Raw genomic sequence first — 23,672 nt, 5'->3', positions numbered from 1 at the left:
CATCTGCTTCAAAGTCAACCGGTGCTGATCCAGTCGGACAACATCACGGCAGTCGCCCACGTAAACAGACAGGGCGGCACAAGAAGCAGGAGGGCAATGGCAGCAAGGATTCTTCGCTGGGCGAAAAATCATGTGATAAACACTGTTAGCGGTGTTCATTCCGGGAGTGGACAACTGGGAAGCAGACTTCCTCAGCAGGCATGACCTCCACCCGGGAGAGTGAAGACTTCATCTGGAAGTCTTCCACATGATTGTGAACCGTTGGGAAAGACCAAAGGTGGACATGATGGCGTCCCGTCTGAACAATAAACTGGACAGGTATTGCGCCAGGTCAAGAGACCCTCAGGCAATAGCTGGGACGCTCTGGTAACACCGTGGGTGTACCAGTCGGTGTATGTGTTCCCTCCTCTGCCTCTCATACCAAAGGTACTGAGAATTATAAGAAGGAGAGGAGTAAGAATTATACTCGTGGCTCCGGATTGGCCAAGAAGGACTTGGTACCCGGAACTTCAAGAGATACTAAGAAGGGACTTGCTTCAGCAAGGATCATGTCTGTTCCAAGACTTACCGCGGCTGCGTTTGACGGCATGGCGGTTGAACGCCGGATCCTAAGGGAAAAAGGCATTCCGGAAGAGGTCATCCCTACCCTGGTCAGAGCCAGGAAGGAGGTGACCGCACAACATTATCACCGCATTTGGCGAAAATATGTTGCATGGTGTGAGGCCAGGAAGGCCCCCACGGAGGAATTTCAACTCGGTCGATTCCTACATTTCCTGCAAACAGGAGTGTCTATGTGCCTCAAATTGGGGTCCATTAAGGTTCAAATTTCGGCCCTGTCGATTTTCTTCCAGAAAGAATTGGCTTCAGTTCCTGAAGTCCAGAAGTTTGTCAAGGGAGTACTGCATATACAACCCGCTTTTGTGCCTCCAGTGGCACTGTGGGATCTCAACGTAGTTCTGGGATTCCTCAAATCACATTGGTTTAAACCGCTCAAATCTGTGGATTTGAAATATCTCACATGGAAAGTGACCATGCTGTTGGCCCTTGCCTCGGCCAGGCGAGTGTCAGAATTGGCGGCTTTGTCTCACAAAAAGCCCATATCTGATTGTCCATTCAGACAGGGCAGAGCTGCGGACTCGTCCCCAGTTTCTCCCTAAGGTGGTGTCAGCGTTTCACCTGAACCAGCTTATTGTGGTACCTGCGGATACTAGGGACTTGGAGGACTCCAAGTTGCTAGATGTTGTCAGGGCCCTGAAAATATATGTTTCCGGGACGGCTGGAGTCAGGAAAACTGACTTGCTGTTATCCTCTATGCACCCAACAAACGGGGTGCTCTTGCTTCTAAGCAGACGATTGCTAGTTGGATGTGTAGTACAATTCAGCTTGCACATTCTGTGGCAGGCCTGCCACAGCCAAAATATGTAAATGCCCATTCCACAAGGAAGGTGGGCTCATCTTGGGCGGCTGCCCGAGGGGTCTCGGCTTTACAACTTTGCCGAGCTGCTACTTGGTCAGGGGCAAACACGTTTGCAAAATTCTACAAATTTGATACCCTGGCTGAGGAGGACCTGGAGTTCTCTCATTCGGTGCTGCAGAGTCATCCGCACTCTCCCGCCCGTTTGGGAGCTTTGGTATAATCCCCATGGTCCTTACGGAGTCCCCAGCATCCACTTAGGACGTCAGAGAAAATAAGAATTTACTTACCGATAATTCTATTTCTCGTAGTCCGTAGTGGATGCTGGGCGCCCATCCCAAGTGCGGATTGTCTGCAATACTCGTACATAGTTATTGTTACAAAAATCGGGTTATTATTGTTGTGAGCCATCTTTTCAGAGGCTCCGCTGTTATCATGCTGTTAACTGGGTTCAGATCACAGGTTGTACAGTGTGATTGGTGTGGCTGGTATGAGTCTTACCCGGGATTCAAAATCCTTCCTTATTGTGTACGCTCGTCCGGGCACAGTATCCTAACTGAGGCTTGGAGGAGGGTCATAGGGGGAGGAGCCAGTGCACACCACCTGATCCTAAAGCTTTTACTTTTGTGCCCTGTCTCCTGTGAAGCCGCTATTCCCCATGGTCCTTACGGAGTCCCCAGCATCCACTACGGACTACGAGAAATAGAATTATCGGTAAGTAAATTCTTATTTTCAGGTTTATTTATACGCTTTACTGAGAACCTTCTGAGTCTTTATATATTTTTTATTGTAACTTATTTCATCATAAACTAAAGAGAACATAAAAACTGATGGTAGTCGGATGATAAAGAATAAACATCTTTTGTTAGAGAAGGACTTAACCCAATGTCATGGCCATGTGTAACAGCTCTCATTGCATCTAATTAGCCACAGTCCATACATGGCTGTCAGCAGTGTGAGGATGCTAGGTTAATGTTCAACTATTTGAAGCACCTTTTGGTTGGTTTATCCAGAGAAAGACTTATACACCAGAGTGGCACACCTGGTACCTTTGTGGATACAAAATCACTACACAGCTCAACACTCTGTAGTAATCTTAACACTTGCACTGGAATAAGTACAGTACCCAGGGGTTCACTGCACTAAGCTTCACGCACAACCTTATCCCAAAGTAGCTATACTCACCATTCCTGGAGTGCTGATCACACTTAACTGCATGATATGGATCCACTTCACTCCTCTGCTGGCAAGGCAGAGACCAGATACAATGTCATCCTGCTTTTGGCAGGCACAAAGAGTAGCATAATCCTCAGCGTTTTATGGTCAAAATTCACAATTCCTTGAAGCGATTAGTAATCAGTCTAACAATAATGAAAATGTCTCATTAGCACTGTTCTGTTATGTGGGAGACCCTCTTTATCATCAATTTGGTTCCCATGATATAAAACTTCCCACAAGGAAATTACTTGGATAACAAAGTGGAGTTTGTGAGAATTGGGGCTATCAGGACTCCTCCTGAGTTCTCCTGGGCTGATATGTGAAACAGTGGGAACCTCTTGTCTACACAGTGAAGCATCACTTCCCTGTATATGGGCATTTAGAGCTACCTCTTGATTTATCCCTTTACAGTCTTTTTTTTTTTTTTTATAGTGACCTGGGCAGCCTACTATGCCCAATAGCCATTTAGAGTACATGGTACACAGTGTAGCGGTGTCTATAGAACCCACTTAGCAATACTGAAGAACAAGTGTAATTGTAAAACATTTTTAACATCTAACACAATTTACACAGGTGAGAGGGGACGCCAAGGGGACTTAACTTTTGCTTTCAGTTAGCATTACATCCTGCTCTTGCCACAAGCAGCGTAAGGATTCTGTGGAATGCACTGTTCCAGAACTCCCTGAATTGGCAATCTACTCAGTATCCCTAGTTGGCAGAAATTTTGTTTATTCTAAAAAGATAAGGTTGAGTGTGGTTTATTAACAAAAAAACAAAACAAAAACAATGGCAGCAAAGACCAGCACTAGAAAATCGTAACAAACTATCAAAAACATAAATAGACAGTCTCTCAGACTGTCTTTTTTTCTGTGAATAAAGGGACGTACTATACACATGGCTGCTCTCATTATTATTCAAAAACATTGAATAACCTTGCTTAAAAATCTTCATTTGACAGCTGTATTTGTAAAGGGCTGCACCATTCGTTTATTATGGCTGTTGTCAGATATTTGGCTTATTATTATTTCCGAGCTTGTCTGAATCGACTTTGTTGTATCTCTTTCAACTTCTATTTTATTTTCCCTATTCCTGATTAGCTAAAGGTGTAAGCTTAGCAACATCCACTCATTTCATCTGACCCTTTGTTTATTTGGCTTTTGTAGCTTTTTCCTTTTGAAATTTGTGTTTCAAAAGGTTATGTATAACTCAGGGGAGGTAGAGTAATGGTTTATTAAACTAAAATGAAACTGATTTAATTATAGAGATTAGTATTATTAATATTCCTATATTTGCAATAAAGGTCTAGTAATTTAGTATCTTTACCCTATCCTCTGCACAGATATTATTGCGTGATACCATTTTCCTAATGACCCAAGAACCTTTGTGTATGTAGAAAAAAAAATAATTGATCTGAAAAGCACAAACTAAACAGAGCTCTGACTGTTCTTAGAGGTCATTGGCTTAGTTGTTCTTGTAAATCGTTCACCGAATAAGAGGTACAAGATAAGGAGAGCATTAAGAAGTGAATGGGGGGTTAAATAATTATCGTCACAAGTAAACTCCCATCAGGGCTGCCATCAAAAATTGTGGGGCCCGACTCTGAAAAAATAGGACCCCTCCTTCCCAAAAAAAAAGCTTCTGCCGCTCTGCTCTATCCCTATGTGATGTCATACATTGTGACGTTACATACAGGTGGAGTGTTGCGGACCTGAAGGAACGGTTTACAGAGAGCTGATGCACAGATAAGACTTGTTTTAAGAAGTCCTCCATACGCATTAACCTGCTGTTGGTTCACAAACTGGTGCAGCTCTATAAGTATTGACGGTAGGAGCCTCCTCTTCCCTCCCCGATGGCTGCCCTGGCTCCCTTTATCAAACCATTTATCAGTTTGGTTAGTTCTAAGTTTTTATATGTGAGATATGAGTTTAGAAAACAGCCATACAATTTAGAATTATGTAAAAAATAGAAAAGATTGCCTCAGACTCCTTTTTATAGATATTTTAATGATATCGTTGCAGATCAAAACATTATTAGTCACAGATGTTGGTGATTATATAATGAATGTACAGGTATTTAAACAGTGCATTGCTAGCACAGCACTAATACCTCTGATGAAGCTGTGGGTTAACCACAGGGAAATGCGTTAGATTTTGCAGGTATTAACCCAGTCAGTGGGGCTACTCACTCAGGTTGCTGCAGGCATTTAATGTTATCCTGGGGGGTGATATATTTATATAATTGGGGGGTGTATTTGCTTTTTTTCTCAGGTGCGGTGTGTTTTTGTACTGTCTGTGTTGGGGATGGTGTATTAATATTGTACTCTACAGCCCTGACTATTGCATCCCCTTTGTGGGGTCTTCTTCATACCCCAGTCCGACATTGATACACACCTTACAGTATATTAATCTACACATCCACTCAAAAAAGTGAGGAAGACTGGGATTATAGCACAAAAGATTGACCATTCATTGCTAATTAAAGTGTATAACTGTATGTTTAAGACTTTTGCAATATTGGTGTGGTATAAATAAGTACACACAGCCCTAAAGCCTATTATCAGTACTACTGAGGTTATTGTCCGTACTAGAGGGTTATTGTCAAGAACTACATGCAGTTGTACAGTATGTGTTCTGTGCTACAATGGATAAGGTTACCTCCATCCTTGCATCATCAAATCTAGGGCTGGGAATCTCTCATCTGCATGGAATGTTAATCTCCATTTGTTATTCTTCTCTGTTTGTGTAACTGGAGGACCAGTCTGACTTGCATTATTTCACTCTTCAACTTCCTGTGTTTGACTTTTCACTACTCCCAACTTGCTGTTTATTTAAAGAGGCACTTTCAATTAAATTGCAGTAGTGGTTTACATTATACAGGTACACCCTCGCAGTGACTACAGAATTTTTCATGAATAGCTAAACCTGGATAGCTATTTTTCATGAATAGCTAAAGTCTGCAAATGTGTGTTTTATTAGACACTAATATGCATGTTGTGATAGATGGGAAATCTCCTTCTCTGCTGAATGTGTGCACAATTATGAAACAAAATATTTGACTTCATTTTTCCAACAGGTCCTCCGTTGTTATATTCATCATTAATATTATTATTACTACATTGCAGGAGTGAATATTGTTTTTCTTTGAAAATTTGCTGTTACTCCCTTATTTTTGCTGAGCGACGTTAAACTTTTTTCGTTTTTTTTTTCAGAGGACAGATATACAGTACGTAGAATTGAACAGCTACAGTATGCAATATTTTGTGCTTGAGGATCTGTTGCTGTTACAGTCTATATGTCCTTATACACTGTTGCTACAGTGTCTCAGAACAGCCGTTCTCTGCGTACCAGATGCTGCGTGACTTGAATTGCACTGAGCGGCTTTTTCGTTTGAATATGTGTCTTAGTCGCACAAACAAAACAGCTGTATGCGCAGAAAATTACTTAATGAGACTGCTCTGATTAATATGCAACATTGTACATTTGTGTGTGAATGAGTCTGAATCTGTATATAAAGTGCTATGATGCAGCCTTTGTTCCTCATCTGTGACTTTGTACATATTTAAAACTAATTCCTGTGCAGTTAAAGTAGCAGTCTGGCATGATGTGAGGTAAATGGGCGAGGGGGATGCGGTTAAGATGCCGGCTATCCCAGCAGTCGGAATACCGATGCCAGGTTAGGGATAGGCTGCGTGGGAAGTGGGTGTTAGGTTTAGGCACCACCGGAGAAGGTTAGGGTTAGGCTGCGGGAAGGGAGGGGAAAGGTAGAGAGGATAACATAGTTACCTCCCCCATATTGGTATTTCAGTATTGTGATAACCGGTATCCCGTATCAATCATACCGAACCCGGCTGAGGAGGCACTGACTAGTTCCAGAGCCAGATTTACACACAATATATGAGCCCAAGGGTTCATGTGGGCATTATACAAGGGTGCAGCAGTATATACTGCTGGAAATTTGGTCAGTATTGATCAGAGATGTGCGGAAAAGGTATTACCTCATCTGCCATAGACTTTTTATCCAGAGTTCTGACTAAAAAAATTATTAAAATAATACATAGAAGATATCTTTAATACATCCTTTGTATTTTGCATATACTTTATGGCTTATACTGGAGTATGACAGGAAAGTCTCTGCCTCGTTTACCTTACCCACCGCCTGTCATTGGTCTCTGGTACATATTGAGTGGTGTTTCACTGCATCTGCAGTGCAAACTGACCTAAACTTAAAGAAAAACTCACTATTCTACACTGCACTGCGTGACTTTCTTGCGCCACATAGCATATTGAGGTGGATGCCAGGTTGGTTAGTGTTGTACTTCTCACTAAACTTGTCGTGTGTGGGTTCTAGGAGACATGTTATAAATGGCATCCATTCTGTAACTACTTGTATTTCTAATCATGCTTATTTTTTCTTGTAGATTCACATCTATTCCCTTGGGATGACCTTGTATTGGGGAGCAGACTATGAAGTACCTCAGAGCCAGGTAACCTAACCATGTGAAAATGTAACAAATTTCACCATTGTGTTTGTTGTAGCATTTTTACATTTTAATTGATATATTAGACTGATTCAGAGGCCAATTGAGGTTTATCTACATTTTATTGAGGTTCAGAACATACACCAGTATGCAATAAAGACATAAGATATAGCCATATGCACATGGAGAGAAAACATGCATTAAAGCATACTAAAGAAAAGAAAATACCTCAAACATTTTTCTATTTTTCAACACATAACACAGAATATATAGAAAAATAGACCACTGTAGAACATAGTAATGCGCAAAAAGAGGTCAGTAGTAGGTCTGAATCAACAAAAAGTTGGACGTGGAAAAACGTCCATCCACGTGAGGGACTTAAAACATAAACAACAAAAATACATAAACCCCCCCCCCCCAAAAAAAAAAAAAAAAACACAAAAAAACAATTACCTGCCAAGGCCAGAGGACCGCCGACCCATCCATGGAGAGACCAACAAATCAGAAAATAGTATAAGAAAAGGAGATCTAGAAAGATTCAAGAAAGAAAAAAAAGAGGAGAGGAAGAGTGGCGAAGTCGGTGGAGGAAAGATGAGTGCAAGGAGTGTCTAATAGTAAGATAGTAAGAGGCAAAAGGGGGCGTTGAGCATTAAGAAAGGAAGCTATGGGAGGGAAATGGAGGGTCTGTTATCCAAGAGTTGATGACAGTATCAAGTTGTACAATGGAAGCTTTGTTGGATAGCCAATTTGGTGGAAGAGGGCAGTGTATGAATAAACTTGCCCCAGCACTGAAACAGTGCAGGAGTCAGAATCTCCGTATTGATAAATGTTTCCAACCAGTCCATTGTGAATAGGAAAAGTAATCTAGAGGTTGCCATGGGTAGACTGAGAGGAGTGTCATGTATCCATTACTGGAGTATGGACTTTCATCCTACAGCCGAAAGAAGCACCACTAGTTTTTTGTCTTGAGAAGGAATATCTGGCTGGTCGAGGAGGTGGCCAAAGAGGGCCCAAGAGGCAGTGCAGCAAAAGCGTATATCAAGCATAGAGGAACTATATGTCTGTAATTCACTCCAAAATGTTTGTATGTGGGGGCAGTGCCAAAAGCAGTGCATAATGTTGGCCACTGGTGCAGAGCATTTAATGCATTTCGCCGAATCAGAAAGGCCCATTAAATGACTTCTTTTGGGGGATATGTAAGCTCTGTGTAAAATCTTATACGACATTTCTTGGTAAATGCTTGCTGGAAGAAATTTCAAAGAGGTAACAAAACTAAGGGAGGGAAATTGGCCTATAAGAGCTAGTCAAGGAGGGGTCCTTACCAGGTTTCGCTATAACAGTAATTTTAGCCTAATTGAACCTGAGTGGGGTCTGGTTAAAGGTGAGGATGTGATTGAACAGTGATGTGAGAGTGGGAGCTAAGTCTTCCCGAAGCATTTTATAGAACTCAGCGCCAATTCCATCAGGGCCAGGACTCTTATTATTCAGCAGGCTTTTAATAGTGTCAATAACTTCCTCAGCTGTTATTGGGCCCTCTAGAAAGTCCCTGTCCTCTTGGGAGAGGGTTGGGAGATTAGGCTCGTCAAGGAAAGAGTGGCCCTCAACAGGTTCATCAGGGCCCTTGGTGTTTAGGGAGTGATATAAGTGCATGGACTCCGCACAAATAGTATCTGGGTCTGAGACAATTTTCCCTGAAACATTAGTGGCGTTGACCCATGTACGGGACTTGGGCCCCTTAATCAAATTACCCAACAATCTGCCCGATTTGTTGCCCCATCTGTGAAATCTATTCCGTTGATAATCATAAGACAATTGAGCTTGTTCAGTAAGGAAAGTGTCATAAATCTGTTTGGCTGAAAGATAAGCTTCTTTGTGAGCAGGGGTGTCGTGTTGTTTATAGCGCTGATAAGAGGATGTGAGTGTCACACTCAGTGTCTGTAATTGTGAGGAGAACTTTTTCCTTATGGAGTGAGTGTAAGACATATGTCTCCTAAGGACCGCCTTAGCAGCACCCCAAAACAGCGGCACATCTATTCTCTGTTCACTATTATCTAAAGTGTAATTAAGTCAGGACTGTTTGAGGTAAAGAAGGAAATCAGTAGAATGGCGTAGGTATGCAGGGAATTGGCAATATGTAGAAAGCGATAAGGCAAAATTAGTTGAATGTGTAGAGATATGGGAGCGTGATCTGATGTGATGATGTCAGCGATAGTAGTGAACGTAACCTTAGGAAAAAGGCAGGTAGAGGTAAAGATGTAGTCAATGCGAGAGTGAGATGAGTGAGGGTGAGAATAGAAAGAAAACTCTTTCTGGGTAGGGTGAAATATACGCCACGGGTTAACTAGGTCAAGTTGCGTGCAGAAGGAGGGAAGAAGATGACAGAGAGGAGCAGCAGTGCGGGTAGTTACTGTGGATTTGTCCATGGATGGGGCGATGACCAGATTAAAATCCCCGCCAACAATCAGGTTTTTGGGGGGGGCGTGGCCTAGCTGGACATGATGTACGACGTGGGTCTGAAGGCTCCCCAACCCACTGATCCTGAACTTAATCCTGCTGGTTGGTGTGACCTGATCCGACTGCCCTGACCTGTCTCTGAGGTTTTGTGGACTCCCCTGGTGCACACTTTGTGGGTCTGGTGTGATCCCTGACCCCCTGCTCCCCTCCTGCAGTGCGGACACCTGTGTGAGCTGGGCGCCATCTTGTGAGTGAGGCTGTGTGTCATGGCGTCTCCTCCTGCACTCGGCCCCTCACCTCCGGTCTGCTGCCTGTTGACATATCGGCTGGGGTCCCCTCCGCTAGGTGACCTGCTGGACCCGGCCCTGCTCCTTCTCACTGTCTGCTCCCGCTGCCATCTTGGATAAATGGAGGCAGGGACATGTGATCTCCATGCCTTCCCAGCTCCCTGGTCCTCCTCACCGCTTCGGCTCCTTGCTTGGCTGGGGTCCCTGCTCCCCTCTCCCCCGTCGGCCAACTGTGGGGTTGGTCTCTGATGCCCGCTGGGGTCCCGCTGGCTCCGGAGATGGGCGCCACCATTTTGGAGACGGAACTCACTATCCCAGTGGCACCTGCAGTGCTCTCTTCTGTCCCTGCCTGTGCCTTCCCTGACTGGCTGCACCTGTATAATATAGGAGGTAACTGCTGGGTCTCGGTGTATGAGGGGGATATCTATGTGGGTGGACCCCCTCTCCCTGCTCTCTGTGAGGGTGCATACTGGAAGAAGGATTTCCCCTCCCCCCATACTCCTGATATGTGACATTGTCCGGACAACAATTGTGGTACTGTTGTTCTTTACCTGCACCTCTGGGGACTGCTGATATTTTGAACGTGCAATAATTACTCTCTATTAGTGTGGTGAGACCGCATGCAAACCCAATTACAACTGCTGCACTACTGCTGGTCCATCACTGTGGTGATTTCTGATTTAACGATTTGCCTCCGTTTTTCTTTTGTGTATGCCTCATGGTCCGTAGACGCGGCAATTCTACCACGGCGCACCTGGCGAAATTTGCTCGTAGGAATCCAGACTTTGCTTCCTTTGCATCTTCATCCCCTTCGCATACGGACTCTGCTGCGCCCTCACCTGTTATGGCCGGTTCTCCTGAGGTCACCATGAAGCAGCTCCTGCAAGCCATTACTGACTCTGAGAAACGGCTTACTGACAAAGTCGCTGAAGTGCACGTTGACATTTCTTTTATTCAACGGGATATGCAGAAGCTCCGGGAAAGAGTTGGGGAGACTGAAAATCGTATCTCCACTTTGGAAGACTCCTATAAGCCAGTCCCTACCCGACTATCTTCTCTGGAATCCGAAATGTCGGCGTGTCAGCTTAAGTTGACTGATATTGAGGGATGCTTACATAGAAGCAATGTCCGCTCCGTGGGACTCCCTGAAAAAGCCGAGGGGTCGCACCCGGAACATTTTCTTGAGATCTGGCTTCTGTCGACCTATGGCAAAGACTCCTTTACTCTGCAGTTCGCAGTGGAGAGGGCCCACTGGATTCCTGCCCGTCATCTTCGTCCTGGTGCACAACCCAGATCTTTTATTGCTAAGCTTCTCCATTACAAGGACAGAGACGCTATACAGCGTCTTGCTCGACTGCAGGGGCCACTGGAGCATGGGGGTGTTAGGGTGGCGGTGTTCCAGGATTATTCAGCAGAAGTCCAAAAATCCCGTTCTCAGTTCTCCCAGATGAAGCGGATACTCTCCAGCTGCAGTACTCAATGTTATTTCCTGCTCGTCTCAAAGTGGTCGCTGGTAACCGCACGCACTTCTTTGACACTCATCAGGCTACTTCGGCCTGGATTGATTTGCAGCCGCTGCCGCGTACTGGCCCTCCGTGACATTGTCCTTATGCAGAAATGTCTGCTCTCACTGCTCTGATGCTTTTACGTTATTTGAAATGTTGTGTGTTGTTACTGTGTGACGTATCCACCAACCATGTAATTTTTCTGGGTTGGGTGTTCCATGTCCTGTAGGTTATGGGATTTGGTTGCCTTTAGTTCTAATTTTGTTATAGTTCGACCCCGTTTTTACTAGGGTCCTTTTACAATGTTAGGGTCTAAGTATACCTGTGTTGGGGTGGGTATGCGGGGTGGGGGTGGTTGGGGTTTATTGATTTTCTTACCTCAGCTGTTTTGTGTGTTTTTGTTTGATTATGCATTTCTACTTTATGACTGTGTATATGCGTATATCTGAAACATGCGGAGGGGGTCTAGTAGCCAGCTGAGGCACTATTGGTCAGGCGTACTTTTACTATTACTGCGATATTATGATGAATGTCATTTCATGGAACGTAAGGAGCCTTATTGATGGGATCAAACGCTCGTAACCCGGGTATAGTATGTCTGATAGAGACCCATTTAATCGGTAGCTGTGTACTCTCCCTCAAAAAGCCCTGGGTGGGTTGGGCCTTTCACTCTACTTTTCACACAAACTCTAGAGGTGTATCTGTGTTACTTCATAAAAGTATGGATTTTATATGTCAAAAGGTCCCGATTGATTCATCAGGCTGTTATGTTTTTCTAGCAGGTTCGATTCATAATATTCCATTTCTGTTATTGGCGGTGTATATCCCCCCTTCCTATACTCCTGCTCTTCTAATTAAAGCCTGTGCGTTAATTCAGGATTTCCCCTCTGTGTCTGTAATTTGCATTGGCGATTTTAATGCAGTTACGAGTGAGTTGATAGATCGATGGAGGCCCGACCCGCAACATGTGCAGCCTGGGGATACCATTTTTGCTCGTATGAGCTCTGAATTAGGCCTGGTAGACGTTTGGCGCTTGCGTTTCCCTACTGTGCGTAGTTACTCCTGTTTCTCTAGTTCTTATGGGTTTTTTCCTAGGATAGATATGGCCCTTCTCTCTCGTCGGCTGCTCCCTTCTGTGACGTCCATTGAATATTTGGCTAGAGGGATTTCTGATCACTCCCCAATTCTTTTGTCTATCAACCTGGACGGCCCCAGAGGCGCGACCTTCTGGAGGTTTAACCCTTTTTGATTGTCACAGATGGGTGCAGGTTCTGACCACCTGGTGTTATGGGAGGAATTTTTTGTTAATAATCCGATTGAGACTGGAGCTTTGCTGATTTGGGACTCTTTTAAGGCCTTCTTGCGATGGTCCCTGATTTCTAGGGTTGCCCAATTGAAGGTTTGCAATAAAAAGTCTGAGACAGAGTTGGAGAGACGTAGTGTGGAGCTTCAACAACTGTGTCTGCAGTCTGGTTTACAGGCGGATAGGGTTGAATGGCAGATAGTCCATAAGCAATGGACGGATTTGCTTCTTGACAAATCCAACTGGAATTTACTGTTCCGTGCTCATGATTTCTACATACAAGGTGACCGCTCTGGGAAATTCTTAGCTTATTTAGCTGGAGGAGAGTTGTCTCCCACCACTGTGCTTAGTTTAAGGAAGGCTGACCATCCATTTGTGTGGGTACTCCCCATATAGCTTCTGGCTTCTAAGATCATTTTGTAGAGGTATACAATTCTAGACTACAGTACTCCTGTTCTATGGTTTCTGCGTATTTAGATACTATTATATTACCAGTGTTATGCTCTGACTCCATACAGGCTTTGGAGGCTCCTTTCACGATAGATGAGGTGGAAAATGCCATTAATTCTTTCCCTAATAATAAAGCCCTGGGTGTGGATGGCCTCCATATTGAATTGTATAAGACCAATATGGATTTCTATGCCCCCAAACGTTTACTATTTTTTAATTCTTTGTTGGAGTTGGGATCTCTCCCCCCATCATGGTGGAAGCATTGGTGGTGCTGATTCCTATGCCGGGCAAGGATTCTCTTTCACCGGGCTCGTACCGTCTCATCTCCTTACTGTCACCTGATATCAAAATTCTGGCAAAACTACTGGCACTCCACCTTAATGATGTAGTGCTTGAGCTGGTCCATGCGGATCAAACCAGCTTCATGCCTGGTAGGTGTACTTCTCTTAATTTACGGCATTTATTTACTTATTTGCAGTTGGCTGGTGAGGGGATGGATGATGTGATTGTGGTGTCCCTAGATGCCACCCTTGCTTTTGATTCTGTAGAGTGGCTATACCTCTGGCAGGTTTTAACACTGTTCGGGATTGGCTCCAGGTTTCTAGCATGGATTAAGTTGCTGTATTCATGCCCTGCAGCTAAAATTAAGGTTAATGGGTTCACCACGGACTCTTTCTTGCTGGAGAGAGGAACCAGGCAGGGGTGCCCGCTGTCTCCTCTGCTGTTTGCGCTTGCCATAGAGCCATTAGCGTGTGCCATTAGAGCTACCCCCGCTATAAAAGGATTTTAGGTGACTGGTCAGGAGGGAAAAATTGGTCTTTATGCGGACAATATGATTTTATATTTATCAGATATGTCATGCTCGCTGCCTGCCTTTCTTGCCCTGGTGGAGGACTTTGGCTTCTGTTCAGGTGTACACATTAACTGGGATAACTCCGTGGTGTTCCCTTTGCTTCTACTGTACAACCACTGGACTATGATCTCCCTCTAAGGTGGTGTACGCAGTTTAAATATGTAGGTATTCATGTGTCTCATTCCCCTGCTGACTTTGTTTCTTTAAATTTGTCTCCCTTGATTCTTAGTCTACGTGCTAAGACTTGTATCTGGCAGAAGCTTCCCTTATCTGTCATGGGCCGTGTAAATCTCATCAAGATGATTGTCCAACCAAAATGTTTGTATATACTTCAGAATGTCCCGGTGTATATTCCACTCTCACAATTTAGAGTGATCTCCTGTTGTATTGCTTCTTTTGTGTGGGGCTCTAAGAGGGCACGTATAGCAGTTAAAACGTTGTGTAGGTCTCGGAATGGAGGGGGCCTGACCCTTCTGGACATGTATTTATATTATTTGGCCACGCGGTTAGCTTAACTAGGTAAATGGGTTACACCGGGGGATTATAGGAATTTACCGATGGCTCTCCTTGATAAGACAGGTCCCCGGTATACCCCAATGCAGTTTCTTCTGACACGTGTTCTGAACACTTGCCTTTCCCCTTTGCTACAACAGGCATCGAAAGTATGGTCTGCGGTTGCAAAAATGATGACTGTCCAAAATATTGATCCATGCTCCCCCATATGGAATAATATGCAGTTTTCTGAAATTTTTCTTCTGGAGTGCAGTGCGGGCTGGATTTCTTATGGGGTATCTGCGATTGGCCATCTCTATCGGTATGGAGTTCTTCATTCCTTTGACTATTTGGCGTCCACGTATGATATTCCTAGACATTATTTCTTCCGTTACCTTCAGCTCCGTCATGCCTTGAATGCACAGTGGGGGTGGGGGACGGCTCCGTCATTCACTGAATCCCCGGTCCATACCTTGGTTCGGAATTTGCCTAGTAGTAAGACTATTTCGGAGCTGTATTCCTCCCTTCTCTCCCTTTCTGGTTTGGATAGTTTGGGTGCACTGCGCACTAAATGGGTGGTTGATTTGGGTGTGTTGGAGAATGAGGATTGGGACCACATTCTTGGTTCGCCGAGGTCTGCGACAGCGTATGCCAGATTCCAACAGATCCAATTGTGTATTTTGCACAGGGTCTACTGGACCCCGAGCAGGCTTTTCAGAATTGGAGGATCAGCATCAGACATCTGTCCTAAATGTTCCGCATCTGCTGTCGCTTTGCCCTCGAGTAGCTTCATTCTGGAAGGCGGTAGTGAATAGTATTTGTAGTACGGGGATTTGAATTCCTCTTCTGAACCCACGTATATGTGTTATTGGTTTGGATTTAGAGATCGATTTGCCTGCACATCTTAGGGTATATGTTGTTAATCTCACTTTGGCCCGGCTGTGTACAGCTCGCACTTGGATGGGTGGTGACCCACCCTCTCATGTGGCTTGGGTGGCACTGGTTAATATCACACTATCACATGAACGTTATATGTTTGCTAAATGTAAATGCCCTGGGAAATACGATCAGATTTGGGTCTCTGGCAGAACTCCAGATTTTCTCTTGATCTGCCTGTCTAACCCAAACTGTATATTTGAATTTTTGTTGACCAACCTTGTGCCTTTTGTTGGTGCTGACCTCCCTCTCTGTGCTCATACCTACTTTATAAGTTTTATAATTGACACTGCTATTCCTTGATGTAACTACTGGAAATGCATGTGATTCTTTGTTTTTGTTTGTGTTTTAAAATCTGAAAAATTCAATAAAATACACTTGATAAAAAAAACAAAGAGCTGCACAAAAGTAGTCAGAAGAAACTTTGAGAGTGTATAGATTAAGTAGGGCATATACAGTATTATCAATGAACACATCCAGCAATGTAAATCTGCCATCAGGATCAATAAACTTCCTATGAACAGAGTATTGTAAGTTGGTGTGGGAGAGGATAGACACCCCTCTAGATTTAGAAGTAAACTATCGCGAGAATCTCCATCTATATGAGGTTGTGGGGAGGCAACAGACGCTATACTAGCCTACAATAAATAGTGGAAAACTGCTCTAATCAAGCTGGTAACAATCCCCAGGTGCTGCGGGAGGGGGTTACTCTAGACAAGAAATACAAAAGGGATTTTTCCCACGCACTCTGCTGGCTGTTAGTAAGAAGAACTATATACTATGTAATAATAGGAAATTTAGAGCTCTTCGTTACATATGTTTTGCAAAAGATATGATAAGCCTCCAGGCCACTTTACGGCTGCTCTATTGCTGGAGGTCCCTAACTAAGCATAGGTCCAAGGCTTGGACCCCACAAAGTCGGCTCAGGCCCGACCACCCCAGGGCAGCACACCATTGAAATACTAAAGTGTTAATATGTGTTAAGAAAGAAGCAGAAGCTATGGGTTAGAAAGTGCTACAAAAATAAGGGTGTTAATAAAATACTCAAAAGAGTAATATTAGTGGAAAAATAGGAGTGTTACATAAGTGCTAAATAAATAATATGGCATGCTACCCCAAGGTGGCCCAGCCCCACCAGACCCGGGGGGTACCACTCCCCAAACCCATACACAGCATAATAATAATAACATCCACTATGGGTCATACAATTGCTTAATATATGGCCACATGATAATGGCACATACAGAACATATCCAGATTGAGAGCTAGTTTACCTGGAGGCACCCCTGTATCCTCCAAATGGCACTACAGGACCCAGCATGCCCTCCTAATGCTGGCTCCATCTATGCCTCTCTGAACTGCAATAAATAGTGGAAAACTGCTCTAATCAAGCTGGTAACAATCCCCAGGTGCTGCTGGAGGGGGTTACTCTAGACAAGAAATACAAAAGGGATTTTTCCCACGCACTCTGCTGGCTGTTCCTATGAACAGAGTATTGTAAGTTGGTGTGGGAGAGGATAGACACCCCTCTAGATTTAGAAGTAAACTATCGCGAGAATCTCCATCTATATGAGGTTGTGGGGAGGCAACAGACGCTATACTAGCCTACACCCACAGCTGGAAACATCAATGAAAATAAAAATACGATGAAATAGGGCCTTCCCCGTCCCAGCGAGCAGGGAGAAGACACCCCAGCAGAGGATGGGGGCCCCGGCCCAGGCAGACACAGCATAAAGAACAAAAAACAGAAACAAAAACAGCAATAACAGTAAATATTTGGAAAATGAACTATGAGTGTACATGTTTCATATACACTATATTTCACACGTGAGACCCAAATATAGAAACAGGACAGAAATGAAGCACAAGTAGGCAAGGTTAGTCAACAGTCAAGTATCAGGTCGGGAGAAGTGCAGCTTCGCCTCGTCAGGATCATCAAAGAATAGCGGCTTGCTATCCTCAAAGACTCGCAGGCGCGCTGGGTAGAGCAATGAGAACTTGACCTTGGTGTTAAGTAGGTTCTTGCAGTTGGGAGCAAACTCTCTACGTTTAGTGGCCACGAGAGCAGATAAATCCTGAAAGATGAGGAGGTGGTCGCCCTTATAAGTTAAGCTGTGCGGTTTTGCGATAATGGTTGAGGAGTTTAATCTTTTCCGCATAGTTCAGGATCCTCATGATGAAAGAGCGGGGGCGCCCAGCAGAATTCTTCCATTCCGGTCCAACCCTATGGGCTCTGTCAATAACAAGTGGAACCCTTTTTAAATCCATGGACAACTGCTCCAGGATGCCTGATGAAAGTAGATCGATAAGCTCGTAGTCTTTAATAGTCTCTGTGATGCCTAAGACTCGTAGGTTGTTGCGCAGCTATGATTTTCAACATCATCGATCTTCTCTGATAGGCCGGAGAATTCCAGTTGTTTGGCCTGTATAGTTTGCTGAGCCATTAATAGGTCATCCTCCAAAGATGAAATATCCTCTGTTCCACCTCGTCCAGACAACCGGAGTGCTGGTTAAGCTGAGTTAAAGTGGACTCAATGGCTGCTTTGATGCCAGACAATTTCTCATCCAAGGGGGGCCCCAAGACAGCCACTAAATCGGTAGGCTTAATTTTCAGCTGTTTAGCGGGTGGTCTGGATTTGCGTGTGCGCTGGGAGGCGGAGCGCGAGGCGGAACGATCAGAGTCAGAGAAGTTGTCACAGGGAGTGTCGTCCCGGGGCGGCAGTGCAGCTCCTTCAGATGTCATTGACGTAGGCACTAGGATCTTTTCCATGCATATGTGCCGGAGTAAGGGAGCGACAATAACAGGAGCACGCAGTAGAGTATGAGATGGTGAGAGTGTATCTGGTCTCACATATGAAGCATACAATCGTCAAACAGTTACATCCTGATCAGTACATCATAGGGTGCGGTGAGATACATAGCAGCCTAGCACTCATGGGGAGGAGTAAAAGTCACAAAATGTACACAACCAGCCTCTGAGTTGGAAGCAAATAAGAGGCAGCCAATATATACAGAGGAGGATTGCACAGCTGATACAGAGCAAAAGTCCCACACGTGGATCGTAGAGGGAAAAGATAAAACAAACACAAGTCCCAATAGAGTAACTTCAGCGAGGGCAGGAGGGATGTGGTAAGGCAGAAAGCAGCAGGTGTGCAGGAGGCAGGGAAGCAAATGGTGGTGTTAACGGTGGTAGTAAGGGGGTGATCCCCCGGGTAACAAGGCTTACCAGTTGGTCCTGCGGCTGTTCCGAGAGCCCAATTTAACTGGAGCAGAGCAGTGGTGATGAAAGTCCTGTCATCATGGGGAGATCACACAGTATATCCACACCATAAGAATCGCAGTAGCAGCAATATATAGAGGCAGACAGCCAGGTAAAAGCAGGTCCCAGGGGGTGTGGTGAAGAGCAGAGATGCTTGTCCTGCAGCCCCCAGGCAGAGTTAGGCAAATTGAAGTCCAAAAGGCGGCCCTCCCGGGACCTCCGTGATGGTGCAGCTCCCGCGGCGGGGACGGACGTGAAATCGAGGCCACGGCTCCAGTCACGGCAGTAGGCCGCAGCCCGTGATTGCCCTCGAGGTGGCTCTCCGGGTCCGCGAACGGGTATCCGGGATCCCGGCCGCCGGATAGCGTGTGCAGACTACGGGGCGGCAGGGGATGACACGCTAAAGGCTCCAGGTGAGGGATGAAAGTGGGAGCCCAGCCACCATGCGTCCGACTCCCCCTCCTGCTGGGTCACGCTCCCGATTTCCTATAATTTTAATGTGCGAGTTAATTTTATATAAAAATGTCACTGATCGCTTGTGTGACAGATTGGGCTGATTTAGAAAGTAGACAGATTGTTTCTGGTTTTGGTTGCTGTCACTAGCAACCCTATGTTTACTGTGGCTATATCCTACATACCGTTTACTTTGGATCAAGACTGCTTGGTAGCAGACAAACTACTAACACTAGACACAGGCATAGACGACTAACAGCAACAGAACAGAAGCAATGTTTATTTGCTCAAAAATAGTCTTTTAATCTGTAGTAGATGTTATACCCTACACCAGAGGTTCCCAAAGGCGGTCCTCAAGGCACCCCAACAGTCCAGGTTTTAGGTATATCCATGGCTCAGCACAGATGGTGAATACATTTAAAACCAGGACTGTTGGGGTGCCTTGAGGACCGCGTTTGAGAACCTCTGCCCTACACAAAGGGCCGGATGTAATGAAGTCTGAGTTGGCTGGAGGTGCGGGGTCCCAGCAGAACTCGGACGTTTTTTTTAAAGGGGACATTTTTTATTATACAAGGCATGGTTTTGCCTTGTACATGATTGCCGCTTTAAAAAAAATCCATGTTCGGCTGGGAGCCCGCACCTTCGGCCAACTCGGACTTCATTACATCCGGCCCATAGAATTTGTTATCTTTTATGTACAATTTTACACTTACAGTCTGGGTGTAATCAAGCACCCTGTCTTTTTAACCATACCAGGTTTATTTATTTTTCTATAGCACGTAAATAGATTGCAAATGGAGTTTAATGTAACATTGCATGCAGTGGAATAAAATAAAAAAAATACATGTTACACAAAACATATCATACATGCGTGTTACAGAAGTAGGAAACCTTCATAATTCCATTGGCATTTAAATTTTTTTTTATAAGTTATGCTTTTTATTTTTAAATGCTTTCTCCCCAAATGCATACATTTGTTTTTGTTGTATCTTTACTTGTTAAATGTATTTATTACACCAGTTTTATAATCTGTGAATTAATGTTCCTTTTTTTGTTTGTTTTGAAATATAGCCTATAAAACTAGGGGAGCGACTGAACAGCATTTTGCTTGATATGTGCGAGGACCAATTTTTCACACGACTGTCTACGCGAACAGTGTTAGATGGCTGTAGTGCCCACATTCGCAACAGCAACTGTGCTCCGTCCTTCTACTACATTAAGCAGCTGGTCAAGCTAGTTCTCGGCAGCTTATCTGGGGTGAGTACTTATTAAAAATGTGTTTATTAAAATATTTTTCTAAAATGCATAACTAATATCATTTATTTTCTTCTACAGTATATAGTGATTACTTACTGTGTCATAATTTCTTTTTGTAAAAAGATGTCTCATAGACATATTTACCTATGCTTGGGAGTAAGGTGCCTGGTAAATCATTGTCCTCTATGTAACAAAGCATTGTGATACTGTTTGCATTAGGTTATAAAATCAACAACCGTTATGTAATCAGCACAAACAATTGAATTCTATCACCAGAGTCCTATCACAGGTGTACACTGCTATGATGCTAGCTGAACTGGCTTTGTTGAATGCGGCTTACGACTAAGTAAAGCCATTATTTGACATTAATGAATATATATATATATATATATATATAAATAAACAATACTCTCCTTCTGCGCTACTAAAAATAGATCCAATTCAAAGATCGTTACAGGCAGCCACTTTCACTAAGTTCCCTGTTAGTAAGGACAATAAATAGAGCACTAGTGAACAGGCGCCTCTTATGTAATTACAACATAAAATTGTTACGCCATCAGGAACAACCGCCAGTTTGACGAGATATATCACTTAAAATCTAAAATGACGATAAAGTTCCACTCATTTCACATATTTAATAAAAGGTCATTAGACATAGCAAAAAGCTGTCCATTGTTTACAGAAATCTTTTTTTCTTCTTCTATTCGTGTAGATTGGAGGTCACAATAGGAACAGATAACCCAACGCGTTTCGTCTCATGCCAAGACTTCATCAGGGGTATATCTTACTATATAGCTGGTCAAACAATACAAGTATTCCTGTGGAACCAAATATTTGAGATATTGACCAGGGGTTGAACACATTTGGGACTTTTCCCTGAGTCGGATTGTTTAAATATCTGCATTATCACATGCCTCGTTGTACTAATCAGGTGATTGGGCCTCGTGTTTATGAACTTTGTGCCTAATCAGATAGACCAGAGTGTCCAAATACAAATTAATTTTGATGATTGAATAGTTTATAGTAAGATATACCCCTGATGAAGTTTCGGCATGAGACGCAATGCGTTGGTTTATCTGTTCCTATTGGGACCTCCAATCTACACGAATAGAAGGAGGAGAAAAAGGGATTTCTGTAAAACAATGGACACCTTTTTGCTATGTCCAATGAACTTTTAATAAATATGTGAAATGAGTGGAACTTTATAGTCCTTTCTGATTTTAAGTGATCTATCTCGCCAAATTGGCGGTACTTGCTGATGGTGTAACAATGTCATGTTTTTTTATATATATATGTGTGTGTGTATTACTAAGTTGAATAATATACTATTGAATGATTAAGTACTATGCTATCCTTACAAAGAATTAAGGTTCAAAAAGGGTTGAGATTACCTAAAGGATAAAAAAAAAGGGGCAGACTAGATGGGCCAAGTGGTTCTTATCTGCCGTCAAATTCTATGTTTCTATGTTTCTATGCTCTCTTTTACTCATCTGTAGAAGGCTGTTATGAGGGAGGTGATTCTCTGAATAAACAACAAGTCAGCGACTGACAGCTATTTGTGGTTTGGTTGATTCACACACTGGCAAGTTATGTCACGGCAACCTCCATACCTGTTTTCCCATTTTTTCTCTCTCTTAAAATATGTTTTCCTTCAGTGTTGTAGCTGTATTATATAGATTTTTTGTTTTAAATAATAAAGTGCATATAAGTAATACTTATTTACAAATGTCATCATTTAAAGCAAAACTGTGAAAAGCCCCACTGAAAGTGTACTTTACGGAGACTAAATGACCCATACCACAAAAGACAAAAGGAGACTCATGCAATTTGGAAGGAAAAAAGAAAAGCAATGGAAGCAATCTTTAGGAATTTTAAATAGCTAAAAACTTGATCCCACTAAAAGCATTGTTAACAATCCTCTTAAAATAAATAATTTAAAATAGGAATTCAGTGACTAGCATAAACATGGATGTGATCAATCTGGCACATCTCAGGTCTACAGTATGTGAAGCAGTTGTATAGCTTAGTGATGACATAGAGATGTGGCTTGACAGTGTTATTAGCAAATGTGAAATTCACATTTTGTACACAGGATAATACTGTAAAGAAGTGTCCTATACAAAAGAGAGAATAGTGTTTTTACAGATGTTAATAAATGTAAATATTCATATTATATTTAATATTCACCAAGTAAAATATACATACATTTATTCATTTATAAAAAATGTCTTATATAGCGCAGCATATTCCATTGCGCTTTACAATTGTAAACAACAGTGAAAAGTAAAACTGGGTAATAATAAACAGACAAAGAGGTAGGAAGGAGGTAAAAATACAAAATAAATCTAAATTACTTTAAATGCAAAAAATGTTGTTTTCACTTTTAAAGATCAGATAGTATTCTTCTTGCCTCTAGGGCCTTAGTAAAAATACAAATTTCAATTAACTGGTGCGAATAGAAAGACATAATTGTATACCACATGTACTGCCACACTAATGAGTGAAGTACTTCTGCAATCAGATGTGTATGTGTTTTATATGCAAAGGACATATGTCCAACTCTGTAGAAGCCCCTAAGCATAGATGCGAAATCCAGTTGGAGTGTTTTCAAATAAGGTGGGTTCCCACAGTGTCCCAGCCCCGAAAGAGATATTGGCAGGGGCATTTTAAGAGAGGAGGGGGCCCGTGTGCAGACTCCTGGTGGGCGCTCTCCTCTCCACGGCGCTGTAGGCTCCAGCATTGTGCCGGAGTCTACTGCGTATGCGCGGGTTTCCTGAAACATGGCACCTGCCATGGTCTGGTAACAAATTTCCTACTGTGCATTCGCGGTGGCCATTTTGGAAGTGATTTTTGCTGTGGATGCAGCACCTGCCGTGGGACTCCGGAAAGGCAAGTATAAAACAACATGGGTGCAGTGTGTGACCCAGGGGCCCATGGGTGTTGGGTGGCTGACGCTGTGGTTACTGCTGTATAATGGAGAGCGGTTTAGTCTGCAGTCTCTTGGCTGCCTATGATTCTGATGTTTATTCTTACCCTGCCTACACTGCAATTTGACAATGCGGTGCAGCATCTTATTTTCTCCTGCGCTTTCTGCATCTATGTCATATCAGTGAGCTCAGTCTGTGAAATCTTTGATGGCTGCCAATTGTAAAAGAGCCTCCCAGCTTGCCCCACTCAGTTGCAGGTGCCACATTGCTGTTTATTTTTTATTTTTTTTACCAATGAATTGCCCTGTGCAGTGTGCAGGTGGCCCATTCACATAAGTGGAAGTGAACTTAACTTCCACTGGACAAAGCTGGCATGATCAGTCAGAT

The 23,672-nt window shown here is 43.5% G+C and overlaps 1 protein-coding gene across 7 annotated transcripts in view; it reads left to right on the top strand.

Annotated features, from left to right (window-relative positions):
* The window catches only part of PTPN13 (protein tyrosine phosphatase non-receptor type 13), a 538,713-nt gene that overhangs the window by 221,360 nt on the left and 293,681 nt on the right, over window positions 1-23,672 (top strand). For all 7 annotated transcript variants that reach the window (XM_063919874.1, XM_063919871.1, XM_063919870.1 and 4 more), the window contains exons 4-5: window positions 7,050-7,115; window positions 20,173-20,358. In XM_063919874.1, coding sequence (XP_063775944.1) covers window positions 7,050-7,115; window positions 20,173-20,358 — 252 coding nt within the window. The remainder of the gene's footprint in view (window positions 1-7,049; window positions 7,116-20,172; window positions 20,359-23,672) is intronic.

The sequence above is a fragment of the Pseudophryne corroboree genome, chromosome 1, assembly GCF_028390025.1.
Source record: "Pseudophryne corroboree isolate aPseCor3 chromosome 1, aPseCor3.hap2, whole genome shotgun sequence".
Lineage (NCBI taxonomy): Eukaryota > Metazoa > Chordata > Amphibia > Anura > Myobatrachidae > Pseudophryne > Pseudophryne corroboree.
Note: the sequence above shows the minus strand (reverse complement) of the source record. Positions and strands in the feature narration are given on the sequence as shown.